At 41.3% G+C, this 18,875-nt stretch overlaps 3 protein-coding genes across 5 annotated transcripts in view; all 3 read left to right on the top strand.

Moving 5' to 3' along the window:
- The first annotated feature begins 6 nt into the window (after positions 1-6).
- On the top strand, positions 7-7,596 carry lzts3b (leucine zipper, putative tumor suppressor family member 3b). The gene is made up of 7 exons (XM_020593888.1): positions 7-236; positions 1,048-1,518; positions 1,610-1,777; positions 1,946-2,074; positions 3,508-3,699; positions 3,892-4,122; positions 4,490-7,596. The coding sequence occupies exons 1-7, from the start codon at positions 15-17 to the stop codon at positions 5,588-5,590; spliced, it is 2,514 nt and encodes an 837-aa protein (XP_020449544.1). The 5' UTR covers positions 7-14; the 3' UTR covers positions 5,591-7,596.
- Positions 7,597-9,002: 1,406 nt separating this feature from the next.
- ubox5 (U-box domain containing 5) lies at positions 9,003-16,280 on the top strand. Of its 3 annotated transcripts, none has more exons than XM_020593971.1 (7): positions 9,003-9,163; positions 10,856-10,919; positions 11,740-11,841; positions 12,856-13,616; positions 13,732-14,297; positions 14,389-14,574; positions 15,297-16,280. In XM_020593971.1, the coding sequence occupies exons 2-7, from the start codon at positions 10,866-10,868 to the stop codon at positions 15,515-15,517; spliced, it is 1,890 nt and encodes a 629-aa protein (XP_020449627.1). In that variant the 5' UTR covers positions 9,003-9,163; positions 10,856-10,865; the 3' UTR covers positions 15,518-16,280. The 3 variants fall into 3 exon arrangements, with proteins under 3 accessions (XP_020449627.1, XP_020449624.1, XP_020449626.1); XM_020593968.1 differs by having other exon boundaries at positions 13,729-14,297; XM_020593970.1 differs by having other exon boundaries at positions 10,841-10,919; positions 13,729-14,297.
- A 1,433-nt stretch (positions 16,281-17,713) lies between these two features.
- avp (arginine vasopressin) overlaps positions 17,714-18,875 on the top strand; it is a 1,270-nt gene continuing 108 nt past the window's right edge. The window contains exons 1-3 of the mRNA XM_020593939.1: positions 17,714-17,907; positions 18,487-18,691; positions 18,808-18,872. Of these exons, the coding sequence (XP_020449595.1) occupies positions 17,788-17,907; positions 18,487-18,691; positions 18,808-18,872 (390 nt within the window). The 5' untranslated portion in view covers positions 17,714-17,787. The remainder of the gene's footprint in view (positions 17,908-18,486; positions 18,692-18,807; positions 18,873-18,875) is intronic.

Here is an 18,875-nt window from a genome sequence, read left to right as displayed (position 1 = left end):
TGAAAAATGAGAGGATGGAGAGAGAAAGAGAGAGAGAAATGCAGGCCGCAGGTTTAGATGTTTGTGGGAACATTGTGGGCCGAGGAGCAAATGAGAAGAACGGGGTTGGCATGAACCAACACCATCACAGAGAGATGGCTGCTGCCAGAAATGACGGTGAGAACAATCCAGCTGGCCATAACCCTCCAAACCACAACCCGCCCAAGATCCTACCTGTGTCTGGAAAACTGGAGCAGGTACTTCAAAATTTAGGACAGTGGTTCACATCCTGGGGGGTCAGCACTGTCAACTCAGGTTGTAAAATGAATGTAAGGGCTCACAAAATGATGCAAACCTTTAAACAACAGGCTCAGATTTTTAGTTAGTTTAATACTCATGTTGAAAGAGTTGCTGGGCACTGTAAACATTCATCATCTCTATACTAATTATGAATGAAGTTATCCCTTCCTAGCATGACCAAATGTGAGTGAGAGGGAGGGGACAACATTCTGTGCAAAATTAATTAGAAATTTCAGGCAGCGCTATTGTGGTGTTTCCGCTGTAGTATCAGTCTTTTTAGTATAAATGGCTTTGTATTACTAGCTCCAAACAATAAAAGGGGTTCTTTCATACACAAATGGATCTATGGATGCAATGCAAAAAGGCACTCCAAAGTTCAGCCAGTGCTGCAGTCTGAATTCACCAACTCTTGTTGGTATCTTCCAAAATTACAGTCTTTTGAGTTCCCGCTCTTCAAAGTGTTTCATTCCTGAGCTGTTATGGAAGGCTAGTAATTATTTGGGTATCTAAGACTACACAAGAAACCTACATTACAGCAAGCTTTGGCTAAACTTAAGAATACATTTTTTGCACAGAAGGAGAACTGTGAACCTTGTCCCCAGTCTCTGACATTGGAAGGTTCACCTCGTGGTCATATTATGCTTATGACATCAGAATACTGAATTTTATTACTGAAACCTTAGTTAATGTTTGTCTGTGATCTGCAGCGCATGTACAGTATCTTCTTTTTCTCACAGTCTTTCTTGTCTTCCTCCATCCCTTTCACAGGCAATGCAGAACAGCTCAGGCCTTGTTCGTCCCTCTGCCTTCAAGCCAGTGGTTCCAAAGAGCTTCCACTCCATGCAAAACCTGGTGGGCCAGGCAGGAGGGGCTGGGAGTGAGGGCAAGAGTGAGGCAAGGAGTGAAGGATTCATTGAGGGCAGAGGAGGCAGGAGAGGCAGGGATGGAGGAGGAGGAGTATCAGGAGAGGTCCCAGAGGCCCTGCTCTTGGACCAGGACAGCCCAGTAAGGGTCAGCAGAAGTGAGGGTGGGGGAAATAGTAATGAAGTGGTTCAGGGAGGGATGTCTGATTCAGGGAGAAACTCCCTAACCAGCCTGCCCACCTACACAGGCTCGGGGTCTGGTTGTGGGCCCCCAGCAGTCCTGGGGCCTCTCAGTGCTTCCACCAGCCACATCAACAGGTTAGGCATGGCTGGGGCAGCTGCAGGTCTGGACAAGCTGGAAAAGCCTGGCTACCAGGTACAGCTACTCTCCATAGTGACTATGTCTGCCGCTCTGGGACATTGCTGCTCTCATCTTTAATGTATCTCATTGTGGTTCCTGCCTCCAGAATGGGCTCAGTGCCTCGGACAGTGGCCGGTCCTCCTCGGGAAAGAGCTCCTCATCCTATCAGAGGCTGAGCCACCTGAGTGATGCCCCAGCACCTCTACGGCCCTCCCCCTCCTCTGATGACATCATCCAGGACCTTGAGGACCGCTTGTGGGAGAAAGAGCAAGAGGTCAAAGGCCACTCCTAGCATTCTGTATTTTAAACACTTTTTCTAGATGCTGACTGCAAAAGGCAAATTCCCTTACAGCCCAACATTTTCTTATCGTTCTCTTCTACTTTTACAGTAATATTTACGTGCTTTCTTTGTGTCCTCATTCCTTTTTTTTTTTTCTACCAGGTGCAGCATATGCGTAGAAACCTGGACCAAAGTGAGGCAGCAATCATCCAGGTGTTTGAGGAGAAGCAGCGTGTCTGGGAGCGACAGATGGATGAGCTGAGACAGAACTATGCCTCGCGTCTGCAGCAGGTGACCTCATTACATACCTAATACAACAAAACAAGGTTAAGATGTTACTGATGACATTTCTTTTACCCACATCTTGAGTCCAGATCCAAGCAGTGTGACAGTGCAGAATGCTGTAAAAGCCTGGTACAACAATATCATTTTTAGGGGTAGAAACATGATAAATAGATGTGGAAAAAGTTTGAAAAGTTTGATTTCATTTGTACAAACAATTTTAAAACTGGAAGCTGACATTGTGAGAGACATATGGACCAAAGAACACGCCCAATCATAAAGCCATGTGTTATTTTATAAACTAAACAATTAATTTACACTCGTAGTCTTGATATTTACTCTGAAAGTTGAACCCAAAAACTAAAAATAAAAAATACAAGTGAAAATGTGTTGCATCAGTCCTTTGGCCATTCTGAGACATATAAGACAAAGCTGAAAAAATTCTAATACTTTAATTTCCAATCAAATTAGTCAAATTCCTGAAATTATGTGACACTGAAAGCATCAAGTATCAGGATGTCCATTCTGAAAAAGTGGTGCTAACAAGCAACGTATGAACATAGTGTTAGGTTATTTCTTAGTTAGATAGATATTCAGAGATTTGTTGTCTAGCAATGTTAGTGCAGACAGGTTGACTAGCTCAGGCTGTTAACTGTTCAGCCTGCAGTGCAGACTGCAGGCACGCCAAGGTTACAGGAAAAGAGCTGTTAGTGTCAACTGTAATGCTAGTCTTAATATTTGTCTTAATGTGTAAGGTTATGTCCAATTGTTTAGATACACACCACGAAAACAACAGTCACGCACCTTGACTTTTCCTCATGTTTTGGCTAAACGTTAGAGCAGCTGCAAAGCTTGCTTATCGGGTGGCGTCATGGTTTTGACGCCCCTTGTAGCATGGGAATAGCCCAAAATGATTAATATTATATAGGCGTCTTGGTCCAGAGATCTTGAGCTTTTTCTGCTGCCTGCGCGCAGGCAGAGGGGCGAGAGAGATCTGGACGTGTAATGTGAATTTTACCTGTGATCCTCTGAATAAACCAGCACGGTTATTTTTTATAAAATCTAAAGCAGTCTCCTTCGTCTCATTGAGAGTTCCTGGTTTGAAAGAACCGGAAGAAGCTACAGAGAAATAATAGCTTATAATAGAATGAACTATTTTGTGCTTGTGAAACATTCAAAACTGAGTTAAAAGACAAATAAAGTTTTTGTCAGTATATATTTGGAGGAAGCCGCATCTTGCTGCACAGTAGGCGGAATCACTTGACTCAAGATGGGGTGAAATACACAATCATCTAAGAGACATTTAGACCAAAACTGAATAATACACAACACAATGGGTAATAGACTCATGGCTTAAAAGACCAGAAGATGTTACTGTACAATCAGTACATACACATATATAGACACAGTCATAACTTAAACTGTATATGTACACTTTGCAGGTTACCCGTCGTGCTCAGCGCTCCCAGACTGCCCTGCAGGCCCAGATAACCCGTCTTTCCCAGGACAAGCGGAGGCTCCAGGAGGAGATGGCAGCTCTGTTGGCTCAGAGAGAGGAGCTGGAGAGAAAGTGTCTAGATTACAGGAAGGAGCAGGCTGACATCTTGCCTCGTCTGGAGGAGACCAAGTGGGAGGTGAGATAGGAGTTGGTAGTGCTTGAGTAGTTCAGTAAAATGTTATCAGTGTTACATCATAGCAGAATGGGCAGTGGAGTGCTCAGTGTAAGGGTACAAGAAACCCATCTGTATGGCATGGGATATAGACTGTATTTACCACATTTCTTAAATATTACAAAACATACCGCTTGCTCATTGTTCACGTGGCAGGTGTGTCAGAAGGCAGGAGAGATCTCCCTGCTGAAGCAGCAGCTGCGGGAGAGTCAGGCTGAAGTGACCCAACGAGCTGGAGAGATGGTGGCCCTGAGAGGCCAGCTGAAGGAGCTCAATGCCCAGCTGAGGGAACGGGAGGAAGCCATGCTGGGTTTGAAGGACTCCTATAGCACCAAGAGTCTGGAGCTGGAGAAGTGTGAGGGAGAGCTAAGGAGGACTCTGTCAGAGGTATGTTTTCAGCATAACCACTGAAAGGTTTTGGAAGGGTCTAAAAAAGACCAGCACACCAAAGCAGTCAGAATATAATTTACAACAAGTGAGATTGCAGGATTGGGGTGTTTACCACAGAATCTAGGTTGTTGAGCATTTAATCCTCAAAATCCTTTAGAGACATTCCAAAAACTTTATGTATTACAGCTGCAGCCATCTTTTCTGTCCTCAGAAGCAGCTTATGTACATATGTTGTGCTTTCTGGTACTAAAGTGGTACCCAGTTTAAAGGGAATATTGGTTTGATGCTAAATACATCTTACCGATTCTATTTTTAAAACTGAATTAGATTTTCTATGATAGCCTTTACCTTTTCTTTTCCACAGGTGTCCATCCTTAGAGAAAAGCTGGGTGTATTTGAAGCAGAGGTGCTTAGCTTAAAGCGGGCTCTGAGTGAAGTGAGCAGAGGGGCAGAAGTTGTCGTGACCCCTAACTTAGCTGCTGCAGGGCTGTTGCCACCATGGGGAGCTGTCCACTGCCCACGTAACCCCACTGAGCCCTCGTCCAACTCCCTCACCCCCACATCTGACACCCTGCTGAGTCTTCAGAGTGATGAAGCCAAAGCCCAAAGGCAGGAAGCTCAGAGGCAGGAGAGGCAACAACGTGAAGAAGCTCAATGGCGTGATGTGCAGCAGCGGCAAGACGCCCACATGCAGCAGGACATCCAACTGCGTCAGGATGCCCAAATCCGACCAGAGGCCCAACTCCGCCAGGAGGCTCATCTCCACCATGAAGCCCAAATCAGGCAAGACGCCCAGCTACGGCAAGAAGCACAGCTGCGTCAAGAGGTGCAGATGCGCCAGGAGGCCCAACTTCGCCATGAGGCCCAGATGCGTCAAGAGGTCCAACTGCGTCATGAGGCCCAACTCTGCCAGGAGGCGCAGCTGCGTCAGGATGCCCACCAGCCACAGAGGGTCTCAGAGGGTCACTGGGATGAAGCAGGGGAGCTGCGCAGACAGTTAGAGCAGCTGCAGGCCGCATTACGCCTGGAGCGGCAACAACGGGAGCGTCAGGCCCTCAACTTTGACCAGGAGCGACACACCTGGCAGGACGAGAAAGAACGGGTTTTGAAATACCAGGCACAGCTGCAGCTTAGCTACGTGGAAACGCTGCAGAAGAACCAAGCTTTGGAAAAACGTATGAGCCAGTTGGGAGCCAAACCAACTGCAACCTCCCCCACCACCACCACCACCATTACCACTACCACCACCACCACCACCACCTCCCCTACCTCCTCCAATTCTCCCCCTCCACCACCAGCCCTCTCACCTTTGTCTCCGCACTCCCCTCCCTCTCTCCCTGGCCCCATCGCCCTCACCCTCTCCCCACCTTGTGAAGACCAGAAGGGCCCTCCTTCTCTCCACCAGCTTGCCCCTCCCTGGGCAGGACCCTCACGCCTGGAGAGGATAGAGTCTACTGAGATATAGAAACAGCTCCATGAAACAGTTATAAATGACCCAGTTTTAACACACACAGTGGCAAGGACCCTCACACAAGACCACTTCAAGATAACATAGAAAAACATTTCAGTCTACAATAGAATAAATTAGTATAGTCTGGCATACTTTTCAAAACAACTATAGACAATTAACAGCAACAAAGGCTGACTGTAAAATCCAGCATTACCGGTAAGAAGCAGTTCATCTGAACAGGAAGGTAAATTACATTAATCTATCAATGATTGTTCAGCCTCCTAAGCAGCCTTTCTATTACTAGTTGAACACTAGTACCTCCTACATAATCAGTGTTCATGAGAAGTGTGCCACATTGATGGATGGCAGAAAAACTATTAACAGTGTTTAAATTACAGCACTAATACAGGGGGCATTTAATGCCCATGCTAGAGAAGAACCACGACAATCAGGGATATTGTCAGAAATGATTAACAAGAATATTATGCCGTATTTATTCATTGTAAGTCTGTGTCGCTGGTATTGTAAAACTAGAATTAGTGGTCAGAGTGTGTGATGTGAATTTGCATTTTTGGCCAGAGAGCGCCTTACTCCATTCTTTCCAGCATATATAAGATAATAATGCTGGAAATACATGGAAAAAAAATCTATAGTGTGATTATTATTTTCAGTGCTTTAATTATAACATCAGCAAAACTGTTACACAACATTATTACATATGGCTGGACTATTCCATTTGAACCCCAGCAGATGCTGATATTGAAGGTCTGATTCAGTTTTAATGTCATTTCATGCACAGGGCCCAACATGCACGACCCATTTAAAAACATCATTAAGACCAACAGAGTTTATATTTTCTACAAATTGAATTAAATAAATATGTTTAGCAGATAATCAACCCCAAATGAATATAGAATAAGTTTTTAAGAAGTGGGAGAACCTGGTTCACCTTCACTGTAGATAATGTGCGGTGACTAAAAACAAACACTAGAGGTCATGAGAGAGCTTTCAAAGTTCGCCCAACTCACAAAACTACAAGGAGGATGTGAATGGAAATGCACAATTTGAATTTGGTTATTATGATAATTGTGTCATTCACATGCAAGAAATCGAAGACAGCAGTCAGCATCCCCAAAGTTAAAACGTTTTCTAGAATGTATGACATAGAAAGAAAGAAATACTTATAGATTGTAAATGTGTGTGTGAGAGAGCGTATGTGTGGAAGCAAGTGTGTGCATGTGTATATACACATATGAAAAGCTTCAGCTTATGAGACTGAGGATAGAGGGACTAGTGGCAATACAGCAAGTGAAGACATATTAAGAATAAAGGATTTTTTTTAGGTACAGTAAGAAATACGTCAAAGTCTGACACAAGAACAGACTGAAATTTCACACTGAGGGAGTCTGTATATCCTGGAACACTCCTTTCTTCTGTATATTTGGTTTAAACAAAGCAGGAGATAAGAAATAGTCTGAAAAGTGGAGAGTCTGCCTCTTTAAAGGGGGCAGTCAGGTCAACTGCACTATGTAGTGCCCTACACACAAGTTATGATGTACATTAGACTCAGATGTGAATATCATGGCTTTTATATGTGTTGTTCATGCCAGCATACAAAGATGTTGCTCAAGAATATTAACTTATCTCTAACGTATTAATTACATAGTATTACATCCTTATTACTGTTATTATATTATGTGAACTGACAGAGAAAATATGTGCCATTTGAGCTTTCCTTTATGTGTTTTTTTTTACTCTGTAGATAGCCTATTTGCCTACGATATTGCAATCATAGCAACCCTGTCCAAAAATGATGTTCCTTTTGATGTAGGTGATAAATGTAGTTACAGTAATGCATTGTTTAGAAAACAAAATACTATCAATTTTATACATGTTTCAACTTTATTGTTTGCATTTATGTTACTAGTACTGTTCTGGCTTGATTAAAACCACCCCTTTGTTAAAATTCTGCAGAAATAATAAAGATATGTGAATAAAGCAGCACTTTGTGTCACCGAACAAATCATTTATCCTGTAGTTAAGACTCACCTGGAAATAAGCTTTGAAAATAATGACTAGAGTAAATGTTTGGTGTTCTATTAATAGTTGAATGCAGAATTATTGTAAGTAAATATTTTATCACACTAGTTCCCAACCTGGGGCTCAGGACCTCTTTATGGAATAAATCTCTGGACTATTCATAAGATAATTACCTACACAAAAGAAATAAAAACATATTTCTGCCACACAAAATTAGACTTATTTTTCTGACTTAGCTGACTAATCACTGCTTTTTCTCTGCTGCTTTTTTTTACACTTCTTGTTAATTGCTGCAATTATACTCCCCATTTTCTCTTAAAAGTATTAATCATATCATTATACTGTATACTATGATGTATAATTGACAGCACTGATGCATTAATGTCTGACCACCATTTTAATTTAGGTACACTTGATTTAAGTAAATATATCCTTCAGCTACTTTATGCGCGGTTAGGTAGTTGATTTCTTTAGCAAAACATCTTATTTTACAGACTGATTTTACAGTACTGTTTGTTTTATATGTAAAATCATAATTTGAAAGTTAAACTGTCACACAAATGTAGTGGAACAAAAAGTACAATAAATCTAGTGAAGTATAAGTATACAATATAAATTCAAAGTGCTCTTTTAAAGTACATCACAACTGTATTTACTGTACATGCAATACGAAGAAGTCTGTGTTCTTCCCATAGATTAGCATGTAGCCTATCCTACTGATGTGCATTTGAATTTTGATTCTTGTAAGGATGAGTAACCCTGCTGACCTTTCTGTGAAGGAAGAAATACAGTACTCTTTTAGACACTTTGTTTAGATTTACACAAGACCACAAGGAAGGCATCTGATCAGGGATCAGTTAATTGCAGCATGACAATGAGCACAGACGTGCAGCCAGAGTCATGGAAACTATCTGCAAATAGTGGTGTGGCTCCCACAGAGCCTTGATCTCAACATTATGGAGTCAATTTTGAATTCCTGTGAGACAAAAGACAGTGGTAAAGCCTAAATCCACAAAAGAACTGTGGCAAGATCTCCAAGATGCTGAAAGAACAGATATGTCTTGGAAAACTGCGTGCAAGTGTATCTATGAGAATTGGTGCTATTTTAAAAACAAGAGTGGTCATACCAAATATTGACCCTTTTTTCTGTTTCCTGCACTTTGTTTGAAGTTAATTCATAAATAAAACATTCTTGACATTATTTTTGATATAACCCTCACTTTATTATCAGTGCCTAAGATGGAGAGATTGTCAAGTATAAACTATTAAATATTTAAAATGTTTGTCTTAGATTTTATATGGAAAGCGTAAGTGCCATCCAATGAGAAATTTTAAATAAGTTTACTCTTACATTAGTTACTCAACGCATGTTGCATGTTTAGAGACAGACAATCGCAATTGCAACTATGAATCATGTCTCTCTTCGGCTTCCATTGTTGTGCCGGCTATGCTAGCTAATGGCTATTAGCTGTTGGCTACCATCTAAAGTTGGTCAGAAAAGAGCCAAAGAAACAGTGAAACAACCAAGTTCGCCAACCACCAAGTGAAGTAAGTTTTGTGAGCTGCTTTAGTTTATTCATCTGGCATTAACATTTTTGGTTTGACTCAACAGTAGCGGTAACAGGGAAGCAAAACATTGTATGCTAACGATATGTAACGTAGTGTTGTCTGAATATAGTAACTTACATGCTGTTAGAGTGTGTTAGCAACGATACATAACGTTACCTGAAATATAATGTAGCGTTAATGTTTTAACTGGTAGCATATATGTGCACAAGGCCCAAGAATGTTTTTATATTACAGTTACAGAAAGATTAGTAATTTTCTTTAGTGCAAGGAAACCAGCGTTAACGTAAATTTGTAGTTAGTTTACAGAATCTGGATATGAAATGAGCCCAATCAAATGACTTAGCCTTTTTGTAAAAAAAAAAAATTAAAAAAAACTTAGGGCTTACATAGGTACAGTATTGTTTTCGTAATGTGCCATTCATTTGGTTAATCGTTTGCTTAGGGGAATGTAGTCAGTGGATGGTGTAAAATTGTAATCGTAAATTACCACAGTATAAGGTAATTTGTTCACAACCCATAATTAGTCAGGTCACTATTAAAGGCTTTATTCTATTGTAAAGCCACGTCCGGTTCTTTCAAACCAGGAACTCAGAGGGACGACCCAGACCACTTGGATATATAAAAAATATAACCGTGCTGGTTTATTCAAAGGGTCACAGGCAAGAATTAACATTACACGTCCAGGCATCTTCCACCCCCAAAGCTGCTCGCAGGCAGCCCGGAAGAAGAAGCCCCCTGGACCTAATAGCCTATACAATTTAATCACTTCGTTGGGCTAGCCCCATCCTATGCAGGCAACGTCAAACCGTGACGTCACCTGATATGCCAGCTTGGCACCGGAGCAGAGCAGTAGACAAAACATGAAGAAAATAATGTGTGTGAATGTTGATTATGTGGTGTGTATCTAAAAACACTGTAACACAACAATTCACATTAAGAAAAATATTATGGTTACTTTTACCGTCATAATAACATTTGTCCCTGACTGCAGCCTTTCTCTGCTTTAACTAACCTTGCATTTAACAGCCTGAGGAAGACATCCTGGCTACACTAACATCTTCTAATACAACAGATCTCTAATCAATATCTATCTAACTAAGAAATTACCTAACACTATCATGACAACGAACAGCAGCAAATCCCAACATTCGAAGGAGGAAAAAAATGTTGTCAGCCATTGCAGCTTGAAAAATTACAGGAAAATGAATCAATTCTCTAAATAGTTTCTGATTGTAAATAGTAAATTAACAGAATGAAAAACAATGACGCCAATTTCAGGCCACATTTACCTTTTTTTTGTCAAATTAACCCTCCAAAGACTTTTCATTGACTGCCATGGAAAGGATCCTCACAATAGTGAAGGCAGAAACAGCAAAGGCTTGGCATTTTTCGAAGCGAAGTTGTTACAATCCTAATTTAAATTAATTGAACCTGCATGGTTGGATCACAACCTACTTAGGCTGGTAAACAGTGGTTGCTTTTATTAAAATGACAAGCAACACCAAAGGTGATTCTTCTTCTTAATTGGCAAATGTTTTTTCTACATACAGTAGATTTATACATATGACATTCTTTGTATGGTAGGTTGTGCATGATTTAATATGAAAATCTTCACCTGAAATTTAATTTGTGAACTGTGTATAGAACTAAAATCAGTTTGTGTCTTTGCAGGTTGGAGAATATGGTTGTGAATCTCTGTCTGCCAGACTTTTGTACAACAATTCATTGCAACAAGGTGCGACACATTTCATGCCTCTGTTACAATTTTTTTATATAACACACAATACTCCCTTGTCAGCTCTGTTAATTGAAGTGCAAAACTTCTGCAACACCCAGGTTGACATATTACTAGTGTTCGCAACAAACATTTAAAAGCTGGGCCCCTAATTTCTACATTTCAACGGTAGCTAATGAGTGCGCCTTATTTTTTCCACTTTAAAAGTAAAAAATAGTTGATGTGTTAAGAAAAACAGAAAGAATCCATGTACATAGAAATGAACAGCACAAAATGGAGATGGAGGACAAAGATGTGGAAATAAAGACTCAGAGGGACAAGGTGCTGTGTGGGAGTCTGAATCACAAACTGACCTTGTTATGTTCTTTTATTGGTATTTTGTCATCTGATCATGGCTGTATTTTCTCCTCAGCTGGGATAGAAGCTGTTCTTTCTCTAATTTGGGAGTTCTTCAGTTATATTTTCTTATTCCTTTTTTTTTTCACCCTTGTGCTTTATATCGTCACCTCTCCTTCCACGTGATGTTAAACATACCTAAAATTTAATTAGGTTTGTTGTGTATACCACTCGATCTCTTACAATGATGTTTACTACTCTTTTGACTTTTTTACTAGCATCTGAGAGTGTGTGAGAACGTTAACATTTTCTCCTATCTCTATACTGTCTTTAAAGACTGAAACAACTGTGAAATAATCTTTAAAAATGACTTACTGACTGAAACAACTGTGAAATAATTTTTAAAAATGATTTACTGTAGCCGCTTTCTTGTCATTTTTAATTTCTAAAGAATGTATTTATTCGATTTATATTTCAACTGCAGCTGTGTGCAGATGGCTATGATGTCACAAACCTCATGTCAGCCAACCCTGCTCTTAGGAGACGGGGCTTCAAGCTGGAGTATTTCCTTCGTCCGCCGTTACAGGTAAAATGATGCTGTCATATTGTGATGAAGGTTTGCTCAAGCGCCAACCTCTGAGGCTGAGAAATGAAGCCAGTGCTCAAGTGCCAAAACCGGCAGCTCCTTGAACAGTTGCTTGAGGCTGGCTCCAAAAGGGAGTCAGTCCCTATAGATTCCCATGTTAAAGTGCCCAACTTTACAGCAGAAATAAACATGTTTACAGACTGGTACAAAAAAACAGCTAATAAAGCTAATTTCCCCTTCCATAACAACTGTAAGGGGGCTGATTTTTTTTTAATAACTTTATAACTTTTTTTTTAAATAATAAATTAAACTAAAAGTTACGCATTAATTAAGGGTGTGACCAATTTGTCAGCCAGTAGGGTCCCGCCATAGGTGGCTAGCCGTCTAATGAGCTCCGCTCAGACTCCACCTCTTTGCACATTTTTGGATTAGACCTAGCAGACGGAGTGAAGCACTACCAATATGGCAACAACCAGATTTGAGCTTCAAACCTGCTCTTCAGAAAACCAATGGGTGATGTCACAGTGGGTTTGCCCAATTTTTATATACAGTCAATGAGTTAACTTTTTACAGAGTTAACTGAGAAGATTAATACTATGAAGTTAAAACATAAGAGTTGTATCAGTCTTCTCTAAGTCTTGGCCAGAAAGTGTTTAAACATACTGTATGTCCTTACCTTGTTTACATCTTGCAGTATGGATTTGGTTTTATCCTTATTCTTGTTTATCCATCTTTAGCTTTTCTCCTGTGAGGCTGGTGTGTGTCTAAGGCCTCAGCCCCCCCAATATGTCATGACTGAAGCTTTTTGTAATTAGTGCAAAGCAAAGTTCTGATTTATTCCTTTTCACAGAGATGGCTACAGCCAGCCTCGTACTGTCAGAAAAATGAATTTCATTGCACTCTGCATTTTTAGAATCTTAACATTTCTAAAACTTTTAAAAGCCGGTAGGATCTGTGACGAAACAAGTAATACATTCATCGCTAAAATTAATTAATTAATTTTTTTCTTCTCAGGTAACATTGAAGTTTGGCTTTCAGGTGGAGCTGTGCAGGGTGGATGTGGAGCTTTGGCCCTGGGGGATGGACCGAGGACAGGTCTGCAAGAGACTAGAGCTCAGCACCAGCTGTGATCTGCTGCCTCCCCAGAATTCTGGTCAAGGCCACAAACGGGTTCAGCAAAAGATACAAATGCAAAAGGTGGTAAAGGACCAAAATGAACAGAAAAGAGGAAAACAACAAGAGCGTGACCTTAAATCTTGCCATAGTAATGGCCACCAGTGGAGACTTCAGGCCCATCAGTGGGTTGAAGAGGCTCGAGATGAGCCTCAGCAAAGATGCCACATGTTCAGGTGTCTGTCAGACACTGAATCCCGTAACCCTGAGCCAGAGTTTAAACTTGTAGGTCGTTGTGAGCTCAGGGAGGAAACGCGAGTCAGTTTCACGCATTCAAATTTTAGTTCCCGGTCCCCATTTCTCTCCCCGCCTCCTCCACAACCGGTAAACAGTCGACAAGAGGAGCTGTGGAGGCGCGGTGTGCTCTCGTTAGGTGCTGTGACACAGCTTCGTGTGACTGTGCCGTTTGGTGGTGCAGCGTCTGCTCTGGGGCTCAAGGCTTTAGCCGTTTGGGGACAGCCTGCACGCTGCTGCCCTGCAGAAGAAGTGGAAAGGATTAAAAGAGTCCACGAGGCCAGTGAAAGACTTTTGTCACAACCTTTGTGTTTTGTCCCCCCTGTCAGACAAATCCAACAACCAGTGCAAGCAGCCACACCTCCAAGGTATGTTTATGAAACAGTCTTTCTCTTTAATCTCCTTTTCATAGGTAAAATAGAGCTTATGACAATAAAAGATATTTTTTTATTTATCTGCTGGCTTTTTGTGTGACTTCAGCAGCCTTTCCACCCCAGAAGAGTTCCTTGACCCGATAACCCAGGAAGTAATGACACTGCCTATGCTACTCCCGAGTGGTGTGTCACTGGACAATACCACTCTTGAGGAGTACCACAAGAGGGAAGCCACTTGGGGTCGACCCCCAAACGACCCCTTCACTGGCGTTCCGTTCACTTCAACCTCTCAGCCTCTTCCTAACCCCCAGCTGAAAACACGTATCGACCGCTTCCTCCTGCAAAAAGGTGGGGTGAGGAGGGATGGGATGTTGGGGAGACAAGGCGAAGGAAAGAATCCACAGGTCTCAAGACTTCTAACCTCTGAGGTAGACAAAACTGCTATTCACTATAATGCTGGCACTACACTGAGAGAAGGCACTGGATCAAGTCATTCATCATGCAAAGGAAATGACAGGTCTAATCCCCAGCATGTTTCGACACATAATAAATTAGATGTAGACAGACTGAAGAAACGAGATGTAAATGGAGTTTCCAAAGAGTCAGTAGATGAGTTGACAGCTGAGAAGCAAAGATCACCTCAAACAAAAAGACCAAGAACTGATGCAGTTTCATGTATGTAAGAATAAGCTACTAACATATAATTATCAGATGTTATCTTTGTCCTGCAAACTTGATGGTTTGCTATTTCATCATCCTTATGCAGTTCCTAGCTGCAGCTCCCATGAGCAGCGCCTGTCAGCCAGCCTGGATGAGGCCCTCTTCTCTGCCCTGCAGGGCCGACCCTCCTTCACCTCAAATTTGTCTCAGCAGAGAGGTGTCACTTGTGACTCTGACCTACTGAACAAAGCAGAGCACTGTCAGACTGCACACACTTCAAGCATGTCTACAGGTAGGGTGTCCAAAAATCCAGATGTGAGGCTGTACTAGGAAGAATCATAACGTTCATAGATTCTGTGCTAGGTGTGCTAGCTTTGTCATAACTCAGCATCTTCCTGTTAGACCCTGCCACTTGACCACTTGAATTTTACAAGTGTGTAGAAAGTGTCAAATAGAACTGCTGTCATAGCTCACACAGTGGCTAGTCTGATGCTGCACTTCCTCTAAATAGAATGGATTATAAACTTTGAAAAGATTCCTTTTAAATGTTGGTTATTTTTTGCACTAATTGCAGCATGGATAGACCAGCATTTAGCACAACGCACTTCCTCTAAATAGAATGGATTATAAACTTTGAAAAGATTCCTTTTAAATGTTGGTTATTTTTTGCACTAATTGCAGCATGGATAGACCAGCATTTAGCACAACCAGAGTATGTTGGGTTTTTTTTTTTTTTCTGAACTGGAACGAATTCCTTTCCTTCCTCCCAACAGAAGTTCAAATCATTTAGCCATTTCCTTGTTTAGTCAAAAACCGAGCATCTAATTGGTTAAAAGAAAGAAGGATAAACAAAACTAAATGTACTCGTACCAAAAGAATGCACTGAAAAAAAAGTTTATGACTTGATAACTATGTAGGTATATTTGATATTATGATTAGTTCAGTGTTTGTGATGTCTAGTATTGAGTCATAAATCCACTAACTGTTTGAGTCACTTTTCCATTTGCTTACCAGGTGAGAAGATGTGCTCTGCGTGTTCCTGCTCAGTCTCTGTTTACGCCACATCTGCATCATCCATCTACCGTCTAACCTGTGGTCACTTGCTCTGCCGTGCCTGCGCACAGAGGGAATCGCAGCCACTGAATTCTGTCACAATATCGACACCCAGTCACATATTATGTTCCACTTGCCACACACCTACCCCACGCACTGACATCATACGTGTGCATTACTGACAGATGGCAAAGGGAACAAGGAGGACTGTACACAGAGTGAGGATGTGCACCTGGTGTGGCGTTTCAGCGTTGTGACCGTGTTCAACTTATAGTGAAGGAGAAAAATATGTACTTCTAGATGGACTTTATTTATAGATTGTTCCCCCTTTTGATGTACATTATATCTTCACAAGTGCATCACACGCTATTACTGATGGTTGGCTGCTGAAGGGGTTAACTTGTTCCAAACATTTCCAGTAAAATATTCCTACCTGATTTATCACTTTATAAAATTATTTTGTAAGGCTTATTTTGTATTCACACCCGCTATAAGCCCTTCAAATCTGGCATTGAATTATATTTCATCACAAACTTGTTTTTGAGGGTATCAATGAAAGCAAAGACCTTTACAGAAACCTCACATTAAAGTGTTAAAAAATTGATTGAAGTCTTGTTTTCCTCTCTTCTACCCCCTCTCCCTGTCTTACCCCTGCCATTCAGCACTGGAGTGTAGTTGCAGCCTTGGTTCTGTAGTATTTGTGCAGACCCTGAATGTGTTGATGTCTTGTGTGACAGATGATAAGAAAAGGTCGGTGGAACAAATCACTGCGAGTGCTGATGCTATGTTAGCCCCGTCTTTATCTGAGGCCCTTCCACTCTTTTTCTTCACTCACCACTTCACATTCCCTAGACTCTTATGTAATGATGAGGACTTATTGGAAATCATTATGTACTTTTTATCATGCTTTGAATGTGTTAACATTAAACTGTATATGCTGGCTAATTCCCAAAATGGCAAGTGTTTGTTAGCATTAAAAGATGATGTGCAGTTTCCTTGCAAAGGCTACTAGTCCTCCATGTATTCATTTTAACACTTCACCTTAATTACCTTTTTATGAGTGTTACTGTATGCACAGAAGGATCCAACAGACCAAACTAGGGGAAAACGGTATTCGTTGGCCTCCACAATCACAAACAACATAATTTATATGTTGGTTTCCCTGACAACAACAAGCTTAACCAAGGTCATGATCCTGTATCCGCTCTGTAAGGGCAAAGACTGAATCAGATGTTCTGCATGTTAAATGGAGACACCAGCGTCACTGTTTCAGCTGCAAGTGGGAGATAAAGCACTTACAATGATTCTAAACCAGACTGTATTTGAGTGATATTCTGTACTGCCTGTGCTCGTCATGCTGACCGACTTTATACACTCACTTCTCAGAACTTTTGGTTGCAGTGAAAGCTTCTTTATTAATGTCAGACGTGTCTGCTCGAGATTGACCTCAGGTATCATATTGTTTCTATTTTTCTTTAGATTTGTTATACTTTTTGTTTCATAATTCTCAGGAGCGGTCCTGCACTAATCCACAATAAATCTATAATAATTATTCTTGAATGACTCGATGCTAATTAAAGAGCCCCTTCACATATTAACCTCCTACCTCAGATGCTCAGTTTTGCCATTTATCATTTACTTCTTAATCAGCATCACAACAGTTAAGAGGGGAGATATAACCCTAAGCATGCAACAAGACACTGGACAGAATAATAAACTGAAAATATCTGTTTATTTGAAATGCTAATCTTGTGCTCATTAACATTTTAAATTGCAGCAAAATAATTTAGGTGATAATTTGGGAGAATGTCCTGTGTTGACTGAGCCCAGACATAGGAACACAACTGTTTCCATTATTATTATTGTGTGTCTCTGCGTGCTCTAATGTAGCACTGGTGTATTTGTGTCTCCCTATGAATGTGTTGTTTCTGGACATTTGCCGTTTGTATCTATAAAAATGTCTTTCCTACAGTGATGAACTGTGAATGATGATGAGATGTGCTTAATTGGTGCACTTATTGAAAGGAAATCTAATTAGTTGTTCCAAATCTTCAATTAGGTGTTTGTGTTGCCTTTTTAGTGCGCACCCATCTGCCCTCTGCCGTGGAGGCTGACATTATTTAGAAAGGTTCTTCTAAGTAAGTGTGGCGCAGTCCTGAATACAGAGAAGGCATCTTCTGTTCTCATGTTTTCTTGTGTAGATTTGTTAGATGGGGCAAATCCGAGGCAGAGCCACATCTTTTGTGACCTCTCACGCACACGCCGTTGTCCTTCCGTTGCGCGCGTGTGTGAAGAGCATAACTGCCGACGCTGACGTCAGATAATGAGTGTCAGCCGCTTTGTCACATCATTTCCACCTGCTTATAAGTGAGCAGTCGACCGGGACATCGGTCAGACATCCATCCGAGGGGAGGACATTGAGGTGTGTGGCGCTCATCCAGATCCAGCAGCAATGACTCACTGCCTGTTCCCCCTGTGCATCCTGGGACTTATCGCCCTCTCCTCCACCTGTTACATCCAGAACTGCCCCCGAGGAGGGAAACGATCGCTGTCGGAGTCTGGGATCAGACAGGTGAGGACCACTCTCCTTTCTGCCTGTTTTGGAATGTCATCTTTGGCTTTCTTTTGTTAGGCCTACTTTGGTAGGCTTGGACATTTTTCTAATTGCATTTGAGTCCATTGTAATGATATATAAAGCCTTTATGTAAAATAAGAAAAGCTATAAAACATGGGAAACGGCACCATTTTATTAGGTCAAATTTAATAAAGTCCTGTTTTATTTAGTGCTTTGGGTTCAAATGTATGAAATGCAACCCAGTCATTATTGTCACTAAGAAGTGAAGAGAAGTGGTTAAAAACAAGTACATTTCAATAGCAATAACCAAGTAAAACAGTAAATCAATGTTAAGTTGTACAAGGTTAAGGACAAGGGTTTTTTTTCCAAACCATAAAACACAACAGCAAAAATATTTTTTTCTTTTTCAGAAGTGTAATGAAAATATCCTGTTAGAATAAATTTTACAACAATATATAATGTTTATCAAAAGTAAATGTAGCACAGGACAATACCAAAATAAATGTGTCAATGATCCTAAATCAATTTATAGTAATTATATAACCTGATAAATGCTTAAATCTAAATCTCCTCCAGTGCATGCCTTGTGGCCCCGGAGACAAGGGCCGCTGCTTTGGCCCCAGTATCTGCTGTGGGGAGGGCCTCGGCTGCCTGCTGGGCTCACCAGAAACTGCTCACTGTGTGGAGGAAGACCACTTGCTCACCCCCTGCCAGGCGGGAGGGAGACCCTGTGGATCAGACGGAGGACGTTGCGCTGCCTCAGGACTCTGCTGTAACTCCGGTACAGTCTGGTCTAATTGTATCTGTCATGTTTAGTGGTGTTAATAGATATGATATCATATAAATTAGTACATGGACGCACTGTCAATTAGGTTCCTTTCCTCTTCTCCTTCCCAGAGAATTGTGCAGTGGATTCTGACTGCCTGGGGGACACGGATGCCTTGGGTCCAGACCACAGTTCAGCA

Source organism: Monopterus albus, unplaced genomic scaffold (genome assembly GCF_001952655.1).
Source record: "Monopterus albus unplaced genomic scaffold, M_albus_1.0 scaffold20.1, whole genome shotgun sequence".
NCBI classification, from domain to species: domain Eukaryota; kingdom Metazoa; phylum Chordata; class Actinopteri; order Synbranchiformes; family Synbranchidae; genus Monopterus; species Monopterus albus.
Note: the sequence above shows the minus strand (reverse complement) of the source record. Positions and strands in the feature narration are given on the sequence as shown.

Excerpts from the sequence above, each read along its gene's own strand:
- lzts3b (XM_020593888.1), top strand. The coding sequence starts at position 15 with ATGGAGAGAGAAAGAGAGAGAGAAATGCAGGCCGCAGGTTTAGATGTT. Across the intron at positions 3,700-3,891 it reads TGGAGGAGACCAAGTGGGAG|GTGTGTCAGAAGGCAGGAGA; the intron begins GTGAGATAGGAG and ends TTCACGTGGCAG. Across the intron at positions 4,123-4,489 it reads TAAGGAGGACTCTGTCAGAG|GTGTCCATCCTTAGAGAAAA; the intron begins GTATGTTTTCAG and ends TCTTTTCCACAG.
- ubox5 (XM_020593968.1), top strand. The coding sequence starts at position 10,866 with ATGGTTGTGAATCTCTGTCTGCCAGACTTTTGTACAACAATTCATTGC. Across the intron at positions 10,920-11,739 it reads CAACAATTCATTGCAACAAG|CTGTGTGCAGATGGCTATGA; the intron begins GTGCGACACATT and ends TTTCAACTGCAG. Across the intron at positions 14,298-14,388 it reads AAGAACTGATGCAGTTTCAT|TTCCTAGCTGCAGCTCCCAT; the intron begins GTATGTAAGAAT and ends ATCCTTATGCAG.